Source organism: Microtus pennsylvanicus, chromosome X (genome assembly GCF_037038515.1).
Source record: "Microtus pennsylvanicus isolate mMicPen1 chromosome X, mMicPen1.hap1, whole genome shotgun sequence".
Lineage (NCBI taxonomy): Eukaryota > Metazoa > Chordata > Mammalia > Rodentia > Cricetidae > Microtus > Microtus pennsylvanicus.
Genome location: NC_134601.1, coordinates 116,873,490 through 116,893,161, shown reverse-complemented (window position 1 = coordinate 116,893,161; position 19,672 = coordinate 116,873,490). Strand labels below are relative to the sequence as shown.

Genomic DNA, 19,672 nt, shown 5'->3' with positions numbered 1-19,672 from the left:
TGTTGGAGAGGTTGTGGAGAAAGGGGTACACTCATCCATTGCTGGTGGGAATGCAAACTTGTGCAACCACTTTGGAAGGCAGTATGGCGGTTTCTCAGGAAATTCGGGATCAACTTACCCCTGGACCCAGCAATACCACTCTTGGGAATATACCCAAGAGAGGCCTTATCATACAACAAAAGTATATGCTCTACAATGTTCATAGCAGCATTGTTTGTGATAGCCAGAACCTGGAAACAACCTAGATGCCCTTCAATGGAAGAATGGATGAAGAAAGTATGGAATTTATACATATTAGAGTACTACTCAGCAATAAAAAACAAGGACTTCTTGAATTTTGCATACAAATGGATGGAAATAGAAAACACTATCCTGAGTGAGGTAAGCCAGACCCAAAAAGAGGAACATGGGATGTACTCACTCATATTTGGTTTCTAGCCATAAACCAAGGACATTGAGCTTATAATTAGTGATCCTAGAGAAGCTAAATAAGGAGAACCCAAAGAAAAACATATAGGCATCGTCCTGAATATTAACCTTCAGCAAGCGATGAAAGGAGACAGAGACAGAGACCCAAATTGGAGCACAGGACTGAAATCTCAAGGTCCAAATCAGGAGCAGAAGGAGAGAGAGCACGAGCATGGAACTCAGGACCGCGAGGGGTGCACCCACACACTGAGACAATGGGGATGTTCTATTGGGAACTCACCAAGGCCAGCTGGCCTGGGTCTGGAAAAGCCTGGGATAAATCCGGACTCTCTGAACATAGCGGACAATGAGGACTACTGAGAACTCAAGAACAATGGCAATGGGTTTCTGATCCTACTGCACACACTGGCTTTGTGGGAGCCTAGGCAGTTTGGATGCTCAACTTACTAGACCTGGATGGAGGTGGGGGTTCCTTGGACTTCCCACAGGACAGGGAACCCTGATTGCTTTTCGGTCTGGGGGGAGACTTAATTGGGGGAGGGGGAGGGAAATGGGAGGCGGTGGCGGGGAAGAGACAGAAATCTTTAATAAATAAATAAATTAAAAAAAACAAAAAAAAATAAGAAAAACACCAATGATAGCCTATGCTGGAGAGGTTGTGGAGTAAGGGGAACACTCATCCATTGTTGGTTGCAATGCAAACTTGTGCAACCACTTTGGAAATCAGTGTGGCGGTTTCTCAGGAAACTGGGAGTCAACCTACCCCTGGACCCAGCAATACCACTCTTGGGAATATACCCAAGAGAAGCCTTATCATACAACAAAAATATATGCTCTACTATGTTCATAGCAGCTCTATTTGTAATAGCCAGAACCTAGGTGCCCCTCAATAGAAGAATGGATAAAGGAGGTATGGCACATATACACATTAGAGTTCTACTCAGTAGTAAAAAACAATGACATCTTGAATTTTGCATGCAAATGGATGGAAATAGAAAACACTTTACAGAGTGAGATAACCCAGACCCAAAAAGATGAATATGGTATGTACTCACTCATTAGTGGATTCTAGCCATAAACAAAGGACACTGTGTCTATAATTCCTGATCCTAGAGAAGCTAAATAAGAAGGTGAACCCAAAGAAAAACATATATTTATCCTCCTGGATATTGGAAGTAGACAAGATTGCTGGGCAAAAGTTGGGAGCACGGGAGTGGGGGTGGGGTGGGGAGAAGGGGAGATGGGGCGAGAAGAGAGAAGGGGAGGATTAGAGAGTGTTTGGGGGAATGGGATGGTTGAGATGGAGGAAGGGTGGATATGGGAGCAGGGAAGTAGATATATTAACTATGGGAGCCAATTTAGGGTTAGCAAGAGACTTGGCTCTAGAGGGGTTCCCAGGTGTCCAAGGGAATTTCCCCAGTTAGGTCCTTGGCCAGCAGACGAGAGGGTACCTGAACTGGCCTTATCCCATAGATACACTAATGAATATCTTGCATATCACCATAGAACCTTCATTTAGCGATGGATGGAGATAGAGACAGAGACCCACATTGGAGCACTGGACTGAGCTCCCAAGGCCCAGATGAAGAGCAGGAGGGAGAACATTAGCAAGGAAGTCAGGACCGCAAGGGGTGCGTCCACCCATGGAGACAGTGGAACTGATCTAATGGGAGCTCACCAAGGCCAGCTGGACTGGGACTGAACGAGCATGTGATCAAACCGGACTCTCTGAATGTGGCTGACAATGAGGGCTGACTGAGAAAACAATGATAATGACACCGGGTTTTGATTCTACTGCATGTACTGGCTTTTTGGGAGTCTAGTTTGTTTGGATGCTCACCTTCCTAGACCTGGATGGAGGGGGGAGGACCTTGGACTTACCACAGGGCAGGGTACCCTGACTTCTCTTAGGACTGGAGAGGGAGGGGGAAGGTGAATGAAAGGATGGGAGGAGGTGAAAATTTTTAATAAATAAATAAAAAAGAAAAAGAGCAGAAGGAGGGAGAGGATGAGCAAGGAAGTCAGGGCTGCGAGGGGTTGGTCCACCCACTGAGATAGTGTGCCTGATCTAATGGGAGCTCACCAAATCCAGCTGAACTAGGACTAAACAAGCATGTGATCAAACTGGACTCTCTGAATGTGGCCTGCAATGGGGGCTGACTGAGAACTCATTGATAATGGCACTGGGACTTGTTCCTACTATGTGTACTAGCTTTTTGGGATCCTAGTCTGTTTGGATACACACCTTCCTAGGCCTGGATGGAGGGGGGAGGGTCTTAGACTTCCCACAGGGCAGGGTATCCTGCCCTCTCTTAAGAGTGGAGGAGGAGAGAGGAGGGTGAGTGGGGGAGCAGGAAGGGGATGAGAGGAGGTAGGGAAGAAAAATTTTTTGAATGGAAAAATAATAAAAAAATAACCACAGTAAAAGAAAATATCACTTGTTTTAGATACAGACCATTTTGAAGCCTGACCTAAGTAATTTTAAAGAAGGAGACTGAAATTAAAATGTAAAAGAATTAGGATCTTCCAATATCCAGGAGGATCACCAAGGCCAGTTGGACTGGAACTGATAGAGCATGTGATCAAACCGGACTCTCTGAATGTGGCTGATGGTGGAGGTTGATGGAGAAGCAAGGACAATGGCGCTGGGTTTTGATTCTACTGCATGGACGGGCTTTGTGGGAGCCTAGTCTGTTTGGATGCTTACCTTCCTGGACCTGGGGGGAGCGGGAGGACCTTGGACTTCCCACAGGGCAGGGAACCCTGACTATTCCTTGAACTGGAGAAGGAGGGGTAGGGGGGGTAGGAAGTGGGAGGAGGGGAGGCGGTAGAAATTTTCAATAAAAAAATAGTAATAAATAATAATAAAAGAATTAGGATCTTAAGATAAGGAGGGAAGAATATCTAGACACCAGAAAAAAATTGTTGATGTATCTACAAAAAAAAATAAACCCAAGGAGACTGCTGCAAAAAAAAAAATGATACATGGTACAAAAACTGGCAAAGAGGTTTAATCAGGAATTTATATTGTGGATTCAAAAAACCAGCTTTAAGAAGCTGTATTTGTAAAACTATATGCCTAAAGTAAGTAGAAAGCATTGCATTCCAAGGGACAGAGGCATAAAAAAACACTAAACTCATTCTTATACACATGCATACAACACACATACACATGCACACGTGCGCGCGCACACACACAGAGAAAGACAGAGAGACAGAGAGGGGGAGGGGAAGAGAAAGGAAGGGAGATAAGGAAGGAGGGAGGAAGGAAAGGTGAGATGGGAAGTAACGGATAGAGAGGTGAGACAGATTCAACACAAAACTGAAATAAGAGATTCAATGTTAATGAGTAGGGTCTCTCTCAAGATAATACCACAGTCAAAGGTCATATGACATCTTTCCACTGAAATACATTAATAGTTGCACTATCCAGTGCTAGACATAAGAACAGAGATGAAAATAATCCTTTATATATAATTAAAAGTAGAAACACATAAACTATTAAAATCTGAACCTCCCAGGATGATCAATTTAAACAGATATATATGCTCTGCCACACTACTTCTACCCAAAGTATACCCTTAAATACGGAGATCTAGATCTCTTCAATGGGATCTTATAAGCTACAAGTCCCACTCTTCCCCAAACACTCCTGGCCCCCGACCTCAGAGGGAATCTGAAAAACAAACTGCAACTACACAGAGATGTCCAAGAAGTGAGTGCAAACTCACCCGGCAAGGTACCCCATGCTCTAGGCCCTCAAAACCAGGGACAAAACCTGGGCACCTACCCCACATGAGTCAGCTTTTCTAGCCAGGCAGCAGGCAAGGTTCCTGCAGGTGGGCTGCTCCAGCACCCCCATCCCATCTATTACACCCTGTAAGCTACAAGTCCCACTCTGCCCCCAACTCTCCTATCCTCCCGGAACCTCAGAGGAACTCTGAAACACAGGCTGCAAATATACTGAGAGGACCATGAAGTGAGTTACCACCTACCCAGCAGGGTACCTCACTCTCTAGGCCCTCTATACCAAGGGAAAAAAAACCCTGGGCCTCTTTTCTCATGGCTCAGCTGCTCTAGCAAGCCAGCAGGATCTTCCTGCAGATAGGCTGATCAAACACAACCATCCCATCAATTGGACCATGTAAGCTAAAGGCCCATTCTGATCCTAGCCCTCCTAGTCCCTGAGACCTCAGAGGAACTCTGAAATGCAGGCTGTAACTACACCCACATGCCCAAGAGGTAGGCTCCGCCAAAATCCTCACCCCATCAATCAGACCCATTAAGCTAAAGTCCCACTCTGCCTCCAAGGACTCCAAAAAGAACAGTCAAACTGGTGAAGCAAAAAGTTCAAGTCTTGAAGACTGAAAGACAGGAAATAAAGAAAACACAAAATGAGGGAATCCTGGAGATGGAAAATCTGGGTAAACAAAAGGGAAATACAGAGGCAAGCATAACCAACAGGATACAAGAGATGGAAAAGGGGATCTCAGATGTTGAAGATACTATAGAGGAAATAGTTTCATTGGTCAAAGGAAACATTAAACCCAAGAAATTCTTAGCGTAAAACATACAGGAAATCTGGCACACCATGAAAAGACCAAACCTAAGAAAAATAGGGGTAGAAGTAGCAGAGGAAATCCAGCTCAAAGGCACAAAAAAATATATTCAACAAAATCATAGAAGATAACTTTCACAACCTAAAGAAGGAAATCCCTATGAAGATACAAAAAGCTTACAGAACACCAAATAGACTAGACCAAATTTTTAAAAATCCCCTCGCCATATACTAATCAAAACACAAAACGAAAGAAGGATCCATCCTTCTGCTATATACAAGAAACACACCTCAACCTCAGAGACAGACATTACCTCAGAGGTAAATCTTGGGAATAGAATTTTCAATCAGATGAATATAGGAAACAAGCAGATGTAGCTACCCTAACACTAAAAAATTGACTTCAAACAAAAATCAATCAGAAGTGATGGAGGACACTTTATATCACAATATATATCACATCACAGAAACAATCCATCAAGATGAAATCTCAATCCTGAACATCTAAGCCACAAATACAAGAGCACTACATATGTAAAAGAAATGTTGCCAAAGATTTAATCGCAAATCACACCCCATACACTAAGAGTAGGAGACTTCAACACCCCACTCTCCACAAAAAAAAGGTCACTCAGACAGAAAATGAACAGAGAAATAAGAGAACTGAGAGCAGTGATACAAGGAACATACCTAACATAATAAAGGCAATATACAGCAAGTCAACCGCCAACATCAAACTAAATGGACAGAAACACATAGCGATCCCACTGAAATCAGGAACAAAACAAGGTTGTCCACTCCCTCCATATTTATTCAATATACTTCTTGAGGCACTAGCTAGAATATTAAGACAACAAAAGAGATCAAGGGGATACAAATTGGAAAAGAAGTCAAACTCTCACTATTTGCTATTTGCTCACTATTTGACCTCTAACAGGAGCTTTCTCTGCCCTTCTGCTTACTTCAGGCTTAGTCATATGATTTCACTATAATTCATCCATCCTTCTGTCACTAGGACTCCTAGGTAACACACTCACCATATATCAATGATGACGTGATGTAATCCGAGAAGGCACTTATCAAGGACATCACACACCCATTGTACAAAAAGGACTACGCTACGGAATAATCCTATTCATCGTCTCTGAAGTATTCTTCTTCGCAGGCTTCTGAGCATTCTACCACTCAAGCCTAGTTCCAACACACGACCTCGGAGGATGTTGGCCACCAACAGGAATTACACCCCTTAACCCCCTAGAAGTTCCACTCCTAAATACATCAGTTCTACTAGCATCGGGAGTTTCTATTACATGAGCCCACCACAGCCTAATAGAAGGCAAACGAAATAACATAAACCAAGCCCTATTCATCACAATTATGCTAGGAGTATATTTCACAATCCTTCAAGCCTCAGAATATTTTGAAACCCCATTCTCTATCTCAGACGGAATTTATGGATCAACATTCTTCATGGCAACCGGATTCCACGGCCTTCACGTAATTATTGGCTCTACCTTCTTAATTATCTGCTTACTACGACAATTAAAGTTCCACTTCACATCCAAACACCATTTCGGCTTCGAAGCAGCAGCATGATACTGACACTTCGTAGATGTTGTATGATTATTCCTATATGTCTCCATTTATTGATGAGGATCATACTTTCTTAGTATAATCAGTACATCTGACTTCCAATCAGTTAGTTCTAGAATACCCTAGAAGAAAGTAATCAACATAACACTTATTTTACTAGTAAACATCACCCTAGCTGCTATCCTAATTTCCGTAGCCTTCTGGCTCCCCCACCTTAACGTCTATACTGAAAAAGCCAACCCATATGAATGCGGATTTGACCCAATAAGCTCCGCTCGACTACCCTTCTCAATAAAATTTTTCCTAGTAGCAATCACCTTCCTACTCTTTGACCTCGAAATCGCACTACTCCTTCCACTGCCCTGAGCAATACAGTTTCCCAACATAAGCGTACTAGTTGTAAACTATGATAGTTTACATAAGCGGCCACAAAAATTCTACCAAGGAACTTCTACAACTCATAAACACTTTCAGTAATGTAGCAGGATACAAGAATAACTCAAAAAAGTCAGTAGCCCTCATGTACACATGATAAATGGGCTGAAAAAGAAATCAGAGAAACATCACCCTACCCAACAGCCACAAATAGCATAAAACATCTCAGAGTAACTCCAACCAAACAAATGGAAGACTTGTGATGGAGGAAGGTCATTGGCTAATAAAAACTATCGTGGCCCATCTGATAGGGCAGATTTTAGATAGGCGGAGTAAACAGAACAGAATGCTGGAAGGAAGAGGAAGCGAGCTCAGAAATCATGCAGCTCCTCTCAGAGCAGGCGCAATGAAGCAAACCGCCAGGTCAGACATGCTGAATCTTTCCCGGTAAGCGCACCTTGGGGTGCTACACACCTGATTAGAAATGGGCTAGTCCAGGTGCGAGAGTTAGCCGAGAAGAGGCTAGATATAATGGGCCAAGCAGTATTTAAATGAATACAATTTGTGTGTTGTTATTACAGATAAAGCTAGCTGGTGGCGGGAGCTGGGTGGCAGGAGCTGGGTGGCAGAATGCAACTCGCAGCTCCTACAACAGACTTGTATGACAAGAACTTTAAACCTTTAAAGAAAGATATTGAAGAAGACATCAGAAAGTGGAAAGATCTCCCATGCTCTTGGTTAGGTGGGATTAACATAGTAAAATTGGCAACCTTACCAAAAGCAATCTACAGATTCAATGCAATGCCCATCAAAATCCCACCAAAATTCTTCACAGACCTCAAAAGAATGGTACTCAACTTTATATAGAAAAGCAAAAAACCCAAGATTGCCAAAACAATACTGTACAATAAAAGAAATTCTGCAGGCATCACAATTTCTGAATTCAAATTCTACTACAGAGCTACAGTACTGAAAATATTCTGGAATTAACATGAAAACAGACAGGAGGACGAATGGAACAGAATCGAAAACCTGGATATTAATCCACACAACTTTGAACACCTTGTTTTTGACAAAGAAGTAAAATACGTCAAATGGGAAAAAAGCATATTTAACAAATGGTACTGGCATAACTGGATATCAACATGTAGAAGAATGAAAATAGACCCATATCCATGCACAAAACTCAAGTCCAAATGGATCAAAGACCTCAACATAAGGTCAACCACACTGAACCTTATAGAAGAGAATGTGAGAAGTACAGTTGAATGTCCTGGCACAGGAGACAACTTCATAAATATAACCCCAGCAACAAAGACATTGAGAGAAACAATTAATAAATAGGACATCCTGAAACTGAAAAGCTTCCATAAAGGACATGGTCAACAAGAAAAAAAAAGACAGCCTAGAGAATCAGAAAAAATATTCACCAACCCCACATCAGACAGAGGACCGATCTCCAAAATTTATAAAAAACTCAAAAAACTTCTCATCAAAAGAACAAATATTCCAATAAAAAATTGAATACAGACCAAAATGAGAAATCTTAACAGAGGAATCTAAAATGGCTGAAAGACACTTAAGGAAATGCTCAACATTCTTAGTCATCAGAAAAATGAAAATCAAAACAATTCTGAGATTTCATCTTATACCTGTAAAAATGGCCGAGATCAAAAACACTGATGAAAACTTATGATGGGGGAATTCTGGGGTAAAGGGAAGACTCCTGCACTGCTGTTGTGAACGCAAGCTGGTACAACCCATTTGGATATCAGTGAGGCAATTTCTCATGAATTAGGAAACAACCTTCCTCAAGACCCAGTAATGCCACTTTTGGGTATATGTCCAAAGGATGCTCAATCGTGCCAAAGGACAGGTTCTCAACTATGTTCATAGCAGCATTGTTTGTCATAGCCACAAACAGGAAACAACCTTAAACGCCCTTCAACAGAATACTAAATAAGTAAAAATATGGTCCATTTACACAATTGAGTAGCACACACCAGAAAAAATAACGACAACTTCAATTTAGCAAACAAATGGATGGAGCTGGTAAACATCATTCTGAGTGTGGTAACCCAGACCCAGAAAGACAATTATCGCATGTACTCAGTTAAAAATGGTTTTTAAACATAAATAAAAGAAGAACAGCTGACAAATCACAATCCCAGAGAACCTAGACAACAGTGAGGACCCTAAGAGAGACATACATGAATATAATCTACATGGTAAGTAGAAAAAGACAGGATCTCCTGAGTAAATTGGGAGCATGGAGATCATGTCAGAGGGTTGAAGGGGAGGGCAGAGACAAGGATGGGAGCAGAGAAAAATGTAGAGCTCAATAAAAATCAATAAAAAAGAAAAAAAGAAAACAAAAGGAAAGAGGAAAAGGAGCTGCAAAGGGACTGGAAGGGGAGAAGGGAGTTGGAAAGGAGACATGAAACAGAAGAAGGAAAACTATAGGATGGGGAAGAGGTTTGAGAAAACAGAAAACTCAGACATTGGAAGAGGAACCTAGAGAACAGGGGTTGGGTAGAGAGACAGCAATAGGAACAGGGAAAAAGAGTACTCAACAGAATATAGGATAAAGGATTAGAAAAAACAATGTGCTGGGAAAAGACAAATTAACACAAAATATATTAGGAAAGATAGAAAGGGCTGGGGAGAAAAAGAAAGATTAAAGCATTAGAAAAGAGAAAGAGTTTAGAAAAGGGAATGGTATAAAAAAGGACTGGAGAACTGGTGCCAAGAAAAAGGAAGGGAACGAAAAAAGATGGGACATGAATAGAAAGAAGAAAGGTAATGGGAACAGGAAAAGGAACCCTGGGAGGGGGAAAATTTATAATAATAATAATAAACTGGGAGGGAGAGGCAATCATGACAGAACAGGACAGAGGAAGCCCTGGGAAGGAGGGATAGTGCAGGGAGGGGAGGGGTTAAAGACATGTTAGAGGTATTGGAAAGTAAGGAAGGGGGAAAGGAGGATGGATAGGGAGAACAAGGAATAGAAAACACTCCCGATACATCCCAACGATCAGCTATAGCATTTAAACACTACTAAGAATGGAAAGAACGGTTATAAACAACCCAAACATGTACTAAAAATGGACTTGGGAAAGCACACCACCGAGTCGACCCCTGGGGTTAACGGGAAGGTTCCAGAAAGCCCTCAACAGGAAAGTGAGACTCCTCAGGAGAAAGGGAGTTGTTGGGATGGACGAATCTCAACAAACACACTACTCACTGCCATGGTGAGCAGAGAGCTCCACTAGGCCAAAATCAGCACTCGGCATCCATGGAGAAGGCCCACAACTCTGAGAGAGTCCACGACCTGCCTTGCAACCCAAAGGTCACCAGCAGCTTGGGGCAACAGCTCTCACAATGGCCCAAACTGCCAAAAAGACACCAGGGCGTTCTGGGAACCAGAAGTGAGCATCGTTCTACATCGCCCCCTACTGGCAGGGCAGGAACACAGCGCCTGTTGCCCAAGCCCACAGCCTGTGCTGCAGAAGCTGGTTCAATCCTGTTTACTGAGTAGTGGGAAATGAGGAAAGGAACTCAGCCCCAATACCAACCTGACTGTGGGATAGCAAGGACACCAGAAGAACTTATATGGGATTTATAAGGAAGGGCTAGGTGAAAAGCACACGACTGTCTTTTACTGGAGACTGAAGCTGAAGAAATTTTCAGATCACTTGTCATTTTTTTGTTTAGAAACAAAGTGTACCATATACACAAAGACGTATGGTAACAAACCTATAACTCGGGAAAGGGCTGTAAAATGAGAGACTGGGTTAAAAAGAGAAGTATTTCCAAAGAGGCAGAAAAAAATAGGACTAGGTACTTTGCAAATGGGGTACAGGGAGGAAATGGGTGAGAAAGGGATAAACCTATGGAAAAGGGAAGGAAACACTGAAGTAGGAGGAGCAATCTTAAAAGACAGGAAGTGTGGGAATGTGGGAAGTATGGGGGAGGGGTGAGAGGTGATGGGAAAGGGAAAGGGGTCAGGCAGAGAAGAGGCACAAAAGGAAGAAAGGCACTAGAAAGGACAAAGAAAGGAAGAGAGAAAAGGGTGGGAAATATGAAAAGAATTCTGAAAGGAGAAATGGGAGTGACTTTAAAATGGAAATCTAGCCAGGTTGCTAGCAGAGGACTTGAATCCCTGGCCTCCTGAAGCAGAAATAGGACGAACTCTGTCAGTTTGAGAGAACCCTACTCTACACAAGGACTCCCAGGAAATCCAAGACCACACAAACAGGCCTATCTGTAAAAGCAAAAAAAAAAAAAAGCAATAATGAAAATGATGACGATGATATTAATAATAAACACCAAAACAAAATATAAGGGAAAATTAATGGTATCAGGAAAAGCCAAAAAGTAAATAAAACAAGAAAGAATAGGAAAAATTTAGCAGGTTGAAAAATGTGAGAAAGGTTCTCCTGCCTTAAAATTAGATAAACGGACAATGAGGGCTGATGAGAAGCCAAGGACAATGGCACCGGGTTTTGATTCTACTCCATGGACTGGCTTTGTGGGAACCTAGTCTGTTTGGATGCACACCGTCCTAGACCTGGATGGAGGGGGGAGGACCTTGGACTTTTCCACAGGGCAGGGAACCCTGACTGCTCTTAGGACTGGAGAGGGATGGGGAGGGGAGTGAAGGGAGCAGGAGGAAAATGAGAGGCACAAGGAGGCGGAAATTTTTAATAAAAAAAAGACTAATTAGATTAACATTACATTGTGGGTTCTGAGAATCACAGTTGTAATACAATCTCCTTTTTGCCTTAAAAAATTAGATAAATGGTTATAAATTATTTAAATGGGAGAAGAGAAATACAGTGGAAAATGGGGAAAGAGGAAAATGGGAAGGGACAGAGGAACTGTGCTCAAAATAGAGCAAGGCAGTAGGAGATGGAAAAAGGGATGTAATGATTAAAGGATAAATAAAAAAAGGCAGGAGATATAGGGAAGGAGGAAACAGGAAGGACTTAGAAGAAGAGGCAGAAGGGGAGGAAATGCAGGTGAAAATACAACTGCAGGAGAAGAAAACAGGCTAGAAGAAAGGATGGGAAAAGGTGCAGATAAAGAAAGAAAGAGAAGAGAATGTGAACAAGCAAAGGTTAAGGAAGAAAAGGAGAAAGACACAAAAGATAAAAAATCAGGAAAAAAATCCAACCACTGCTAGGCAGTGCCATCCACCACATGGGAGGCAGGCATCAGTAGAGAAAAGGGAAATTCCTGAGTACTAGACAGACAGGACCAACGAACAAATGAACCACTGAATGAAGAAATGAGTGAAGAACATACAAGGGGTGTCACTGGGACAAGGGGGATCAGAAAGTGTGTAAAGCAGTGATAATGACTTAAACTGATGATACACACATTAGGACCCTGTCCAAGAATCAGAGATGCAAAAAGCACTGACAAAAAGCTCTACTAAAGGCAAACCTTAATATCCTGACAGCATTAAGACTTGACGAGAATACAGACCAACAGAATCTTTTACATGTTCTATTATGGGGGAAATTGAACCTCACTTTAGAGTAAGTTTTAACCCTATGCTATATAAGATACAGTCACTCGTAAACATAGCTCTCAGAAACAGTCACATACGATTTCACCAGCCAGGTACTTATGCCAAAGGAGCAGCAGAAAAAAATGTAAAAATTCTACAAGTTATCACAAATACTTACAAAAGGGTTTTCATAATCTCAGTAGTCATGCCTGCATTTAATGTGAATAAATTACAGAAAGGAGACCAAATAAGGATAATTCTGGAAAAACAGGGTAACATCATGTAAACATGTAAGAATGCTAATATATGAAACAACATTCCTTCATTTCTTCAAAGACACCACTACTAAAAGAAAGAAAGGGATATAATCTGGTGCAGGTGACTCAGGCCTGTGCTCCAGCCAGCTGTCTGAGGGTCTGGGGAGAGCACATGACAACTGACTACTTCCAAACCAACACAGTGACAGAACAGTCACAGAGCTGACCTAGGCCACTGACGAGAACATATTTCAAACTTAAAAGTCAAAAGATGGGTAAAAATTGGAATTTACTCATGGATATGTTGTGAATACCGTGGACAAGGTTGGAGGTTGTTAAGAGCTAGGCTTGTCTGGGTCTTTCCCTGAGGCCCCATGTATGAAAAAATATCTTAGTTTCTTGTGTAATCTAGGTATACACTATACAGTTAAGAGTCATTTTACGTGCTCTCATAATTGCTATATATATATATATATATATACATATAGATGTATAGATATACAGACACACATATATGTATATATTTGTGTGTGAGTTTATGAGCATATATATATGCACATATATATTAATTTTAATGATTTAGTGTTCTTGTCCTCTGAAACATAGAGATAAACTAATTTGAGATATTAAGCTGCTTACTTTTCTTTAGTCCCTTCTCTCTCTGTTGTGTGGAATTTAAATTTTTCTCCTGTTTGTTTTGCATTACACTAAAGATATCTATGAGGGTATCAGATTAGAGTCAAATCATATGCATACAATGGGTCTAAGCAATGTTGTGTCTACATAGACAGCTCAAACCCATCAATATGAAGTACATTTGAACCTGTTAGGAAATATTTTGTCTTAAAACTCTCAACTATATGTTCTCATGTCTTTAAATATATTGAAACATTTTCAGGTAACCAAAGGCAGACGTACTGATTGGAAGTAAAGACTCTTTCTAAGTGCTTTAGCAATACACCCCAAGAACTAGAACAGAAAAGCAACAGAAGCATCTGAGAGAAGAGACAGAGCTCTTTAGAATCCTGCTGACCTATGTAATTGTACTCCCAACCCTTCTGCCTCTTCCCTCAGGCAGTCCCTCAGCCTGGCTTCTCTTAGTTTTCTCTATGCTATGGCCATACTTACTCCTCCTGTACTTGCTTGTGCTCCTCCTCCTCTTCCTCTTCCTGTAGTCTGGGGTCCATATTGAAGAAACAGTCGTCCTATAATGACAGGTTGTATTCGAAAGACAGGTTCCTGAGAGAGAGAGAGAGATGACCAGATGATGAAAAGTTGGAGAAGATAGTGAAGTTTGGGATGAGGTGTGCTTACACAAGTTGACTGTTGGTACGAACAGGTTTATTAGGAAATTCTACATCCTATACACAGTTTTCCTGAAAGGAAAAATGGGATACTATCAGCAAAATTTCTCATACAAGGAGACAAAGTCAGCAGGAAGTCGATCCACTAAAATGCACAAAGGTAACACAGGGTATTGCAACTGAGACCCAAGCTGAGTGCAGAGGCCATAGGAATGATAAGCATGGCCTCTAACGATGGGAAGACCTGGGTCCTCAGGACCTAAGACACCGCCCCCGTTAAGGACTGAATCCAGGCTACTTCTGGCCTTGTCAAGAGTGTAACTGGCTGAGAAGTCAAGAACAATGGCACTGGGTTTTGATCCTACTGCACATACTGGCTTTGTGGGAGCCTAGGCTGTTTGGATGTTCACCTTACTAGACCTGGAAGGAGGTGGGAGGTCCTTGGACTCCCCACACGGCAGGGAACCTGGTCTGCGCTTTGGGCTGATGAGAGAGGGGGAGTTGATTGGGGGAGGGGGAGGAATATGGAAGGCAGTAACGGGGAAGAGACAGAAATCTTTAATAAATAAATAAATAATTTAAAAAAAAAAGAGTGTGACTGGCTGTAGACCAGGAATTAAATTCATTCTTCATACATCTATGTCAAAGAGAAAACCACAGGCAAGTAAAGTTCAACACCAGGGTCTGAAAAACATGAAATAAATACATTAGAAATATTCTAAAGATGTTTTGGGTCTGAAATGCTGGATTTCAAGGGGAAAAGTTAGAAGAGACAAGGTTAAGAAGGAAAAGAACGTTGGCTATCTCTCAACACCAAAAAAAAAATGATGCACATGATGCACGTATACATACACACATACATACGTACACTCATAGATGCACACACACACATACATATGTACATATATACATACGTTTGAAGTGAAAAGAAAAGACATAAAACAGCAGGTATAATTAACCACAATCACAAAACAGCTCAGGGGCCAATCCCAAAGCAGCAGTAGGTAAAGAATAAAACTCAATGAGATATCACAAATATTCACAAAAGGAGTTTTATAATCTAAGTAGTTATAGATTCTTGGGATGATATCTTTTTAAACCTGTTTTTCAACGTGCATAAATTACAGACAGGAGACCAAATAAGGATGATACTATACAGCCCGGTTAACATCATCTAAACATGGGAGAATGCTAATATCTGAAAGAGCATTCTTTCATTTCTTCAAAGACACTATTGTTGAAAGGAGGAATGTCTATGACCTTGTGCAGGCCTGTGCTCCAGCCAGTGATCTGAGGATTTAAGGAGAACACATGACAACTGATTACTTCCAAACCCACCTAGTGACAGAACACCCACCGAGCTGACCTAGGCCACTGCAAGAATACATTTCAACTTAAAGCCCAAAATATGGGGAAGAATTGGTGGTTGGCTCATGGAAACACCCTGAATACCCTGGACTAGGTTGGAGGCTGTTAAGAGCTAGGCCTGTCTGGGGCTTTCTGTGAGGCCCAAATGTATGGAAAAATAACTTAGTTTCTTATCCAAACTCAGGTATGTACTATACAGATAAGAGTCCTTTAGGTGATTTCATAATGGTTTATATATGTGTGATGTGGGAGTGTCATATATCAATCTGTTGATTTCATTGGTTAAGCAATAAAGAAACTGCTTTGGCCCTCATAGGTTAAAACATAGGTGGGAGGAGTACACAGAACAGAAGGCTGGGAGAAAGAAGCTGAGTCAGGCAGTCGCCATGATTCTCCCAATTCAGGCAGAAGCAGGCTATGATCATTCCTGGTAAGCCAGCTCTTGGGCTATATAGATTATTAGAAATGGGCTAGTCCAGGTGCGAGAGCTAGCCTAGAAGAGGCTAGATAGAAATGGGCCAAGCGGTGTTTAAAAGAATACAGTTTCCGTGTAATTATTTCGGGGCATAAGCCATGTGGGCGGCCGGGTGCTGGGGACGCAGCCCAGCCGCTCCTATTTCAACAGATGGCGCCCAGACGTGATGGACTAAATCCACTTAAAAAACCTGAGAAGGCTTAAAAATAAGGGAGAGAGACTTTAACACAGATTTTTGCTGTTTGTTGGTGGCTTGTTGATTCAGCAACAGCAACAGAAAAAAAGCTGTGTCATTTTAAAGCGCAGCTTCCTGGGTCTGTGCTGAACTCTGGCTTTAAAGCATTTCAATGGTATGGGACTGGATGTTTGTGTTCCCGCTTGAGATCGGAAGGAGAATGCTCTAAGACCCTGCCCATGGCTCTCAGTGCTCCCCGCCTGCACCTGGGCAGATGGCAGAATCAGGCTTAAGCAGGCAGAAGAACATGGCAGATTCCTGCTGACATATAGAGAGATGTTTTCAGAATGCACAGTGCTCTGCCTGTCAGATTTGGCTGTAACTTGGATGACAAAGAGTTTCTGTGCTGCACGCTCAGTCTCAGCAGTTAAACTGCTGACTGTGATGCCAATGTGGACTTGCTGTGTGCCTGGAACTGTGCTCAGCTCAGGGGCACCAAATGGATCTGAGGCAGGAGTGGCTGCTCCATGCTGAGCTGTGCTGACCTCTGGCAGGAACTGGCGTAATTACCATAATAATAGCGCAGTTAAGGTTTAGACTTGGCAGTAAACAGGCAGTACAGTATTACCCCTACATGGTGCAACTTAAGTTTGGTGCAACTTAAGTTTTTAAGAACTGCTTAACATTTTAAGAAATGCTCCTGGATAGTAAAAAAAAAAATGTTACAGATTCACAATAAAACAGATTCAGACATAAAAGACCACACTGTTGGATGAATGTATGTAGGCTTGAGAGAGAGAGAAGAAAAAAAAATAAGGACAATAAAGTTAATGGTTTAAAAAAAAGGGTAAAGTCTTTAAAGAGACAGAATACAGATAGTTAAGAGATTAAAAGAAATAAAGAAAAATAAGCCATGTAAAAATGTAAAATTCACAGAGAGTCTGGATTATGTACATTGTGTTTTCTTTAAAATTTTTGACTGTAAAGGAGCTAAGTACAGATAGACATTTCATTACATGGGTTGGCAAGCTAAACCAGAATGGATATAAAGGTATTACGATTTCAAAAATTTGGGTCTAAGGATATGATGCTTTGGAAAGGGTCTTCTTTTGTTTTCACAGAGGACCAGACCCTGTGGATTTCTTCTATTCCAATTTGGTATGATAGACCACGCCCTCCTGAAAGGTTGTTGTGAACATCTTCAGAAGATTGCTTCGCTCAACTGCCAACTGAGATGAAACTAGCACACAGGTTATACCATGAAAGACCTAATTAACAACGACCCCATTCAGGAGGAAGCAGTTTGGAAAGAAAAAAACTGTGCCCATGTTCCCAAATATGGTTTATAAACGTTCTTTTACATTTAAAGGGGGATATGATAGAGATATGAATAATTTACATTGATATGGATTTTGTTTTAGTGATTTAAATTTAAGGTCAATTTTGTTATATGTATATGTGTTTCTGATCTTGATTAAGGTACTGTGATTGTGTAGTTCATTTAAAAATGTAATGTATAATTAGAAATATAGATTGTTAATAGATAATCATAATAGTCAAGTTTGTAGTCATGTGAGATACGATTTTCTAGATGTGCATAGATATATTTTAGATAGGCATTCTTCATATTTTTCAAAGATTATAGAATATGGCATTTTAAATGTTTTAATAATTTAGGGCTTTTCATGACAATGAGACACGTCTGCTCCTGGCAGCACCAATCTACTTCAAGAAGAAGATGGGCATTGAAGAGGCACCTTATGGAGTTTGATAGCCATTTGGGCAAGAAACTGCTCTTGCCTGGACTATTGCATAAACTGGACACAGAGAACCCGCAGAGAGAGGACTACTGAACTTGCCTAAAGGTGAGATGATCTTTCGGGGTTCCTGATTCATGAAAGAGTCTGCAAGACATTCTGCAGGACACAACAGATAGTGACTGAACTGCCTTTGAAAGTTCCTGCTTCATGGAAATGTCTCTGGATACCATGGGCCTGTAGGCCGAAGATGGATGCCCCAACAGTACAGAGGAACTTTGGGTGACTGTCCAGGCAGCAAAATGTCTCTGTCATTTCTAGAGTTTCAAATTTACTTATTTATTGTTTGCTTAGGTAATATTGTATCTTTCTGGAGTCTTTGATGGAGTTAAGAATTGTTATAGTTATAGTTTTCCTTAGTTATGATAAAGATTATTGTAATTTTTACTTGATAACAGTTTGTTATATGTAATTTTGCTATGTTAAAGTTAAAGCCTTCCTTTTCTTCTTTAAACAGAAAAAGGGGAAGTGATGTGGGAGTGTCATATATCAATCTGTTGATTTCATTGGTTAAGCAATAAAGAAACTGCTTTGGCCCTCATAGGTTAAAACATAGGTGGGAGGAGTAAACAGAACAGAAGGCTGGGAGAAAGAAGCTGAGTCAGGCAGTCGCCATGATTCTCCCAGTCCGGGCAGACGCAGGCTAAGGTCATTCCTGGTAAGCCAGCTCTTGGGCTACATAGATTATTAGAAATGGGCTAGTCCAGGTGTGAGAGTTAGCCTAGAAGAGGCTAGATAGAAATGGGCCAAGCGGTGTTTAAAAGAATACAGTTTCCGTGTAATTATTTCAGGGCATAAGCCATGTGGGTAGCTGGGGTGCTGGGGACGCAGCCCCGCCGCTCTTATTTCAACAATATGTGTGTGTGTGTGTGTGTGTGTGTTTTAAAGTATATATACACACATATATTTTTAATTTTAATGATTCGTGTTATCATCCTCTGAGGCATCACTAAGAAAAAATGATTCAAGAACTTAAGCTGCTTCCTTTTCTTCAGTTCCTTCTCTCCCTCATGTGTAGAACTTTTATTTTTTACCATCGTAGCCCTGTGTGTTTTAGATTAGACTGACACATTTATGAAGGTATCAGATTAGAGTCAAATCATATGGATACTAGGGGTCTAAGCAATCTTATGTCTACATCAACAGCTCAAACCCATCAATATAAAACACATTTGACCGTATTAGAATATATTTTGTCTTGAAACTCTCAAATATAGATTTTGATATCTTAACATTTATGGAAATATTTCCAGAAAAGCAAAGTCAGATTTCTTGATTGAAAGTAAAGAATCTTTCTAAGTGCTTTAGCAATACACCCAAGAACTAGAATACAAAAGCAACAGAAGCACCTGAGGGAAGAGAGAGAGATCTTTAGAAACCTGCTGTCCTCACTGATGAATATCTTGCATATCACCATAGATCTTTCATCTGGCAAGGGATGTAGATAGCGACAGAGACCCACATAGGAGACTGGACTGAGCTCCCAAAACCCAGATGAAGAGCAGAAGGAGGGAGAACATGAGCAAGGAGTCAAGACCGTGAGGGGTGCTTCCACCAACGGAGAAGGTAGAACTGATCTAATGGGAGCTCACGAAGGCCAGCTGGACTGGGTCTGAACAAGCATGTGACCAAGCCGGACTCTCTGAATGTGGCTGACAATGAGGGTGGACAGAGAAGCCAATGATAATGACACTGGATTTTTTTTTTTTTTGCTTTTTCGAGACACAACCTCTGTGATTTTGGAACCTGTCCTGGAACTAGCTCTTGTAGACCAGGCTGGTCTTGAACTCACAGAGATCCGCCTGC

The 19,672-nt window shown here is 41.4% G+C and overlaps 1 protein-coding gene across 1 annotated transcript in view; it reads right to left on the bottom strand.

The window, feature by feature from the left end:
• LOC142840506 (uncharacterized) overlaps positions 1 to 19,672 on the bottom strand; it is a 91,051-nt gene that overhangs the window by 31,741 nt on the left and 39,638 nt on the right. The window contains exon 10 of the mRNA XM_075956995.1: positions 13,856 to 13,966. Coding sequence (XP_075813110.1) covers positions 13,856 to 13,966 — 111 coding nt within the window. The remainder of the gene's footprint in view (positions 1 to 13,855; positions 13,967 to 19,672) is intronic.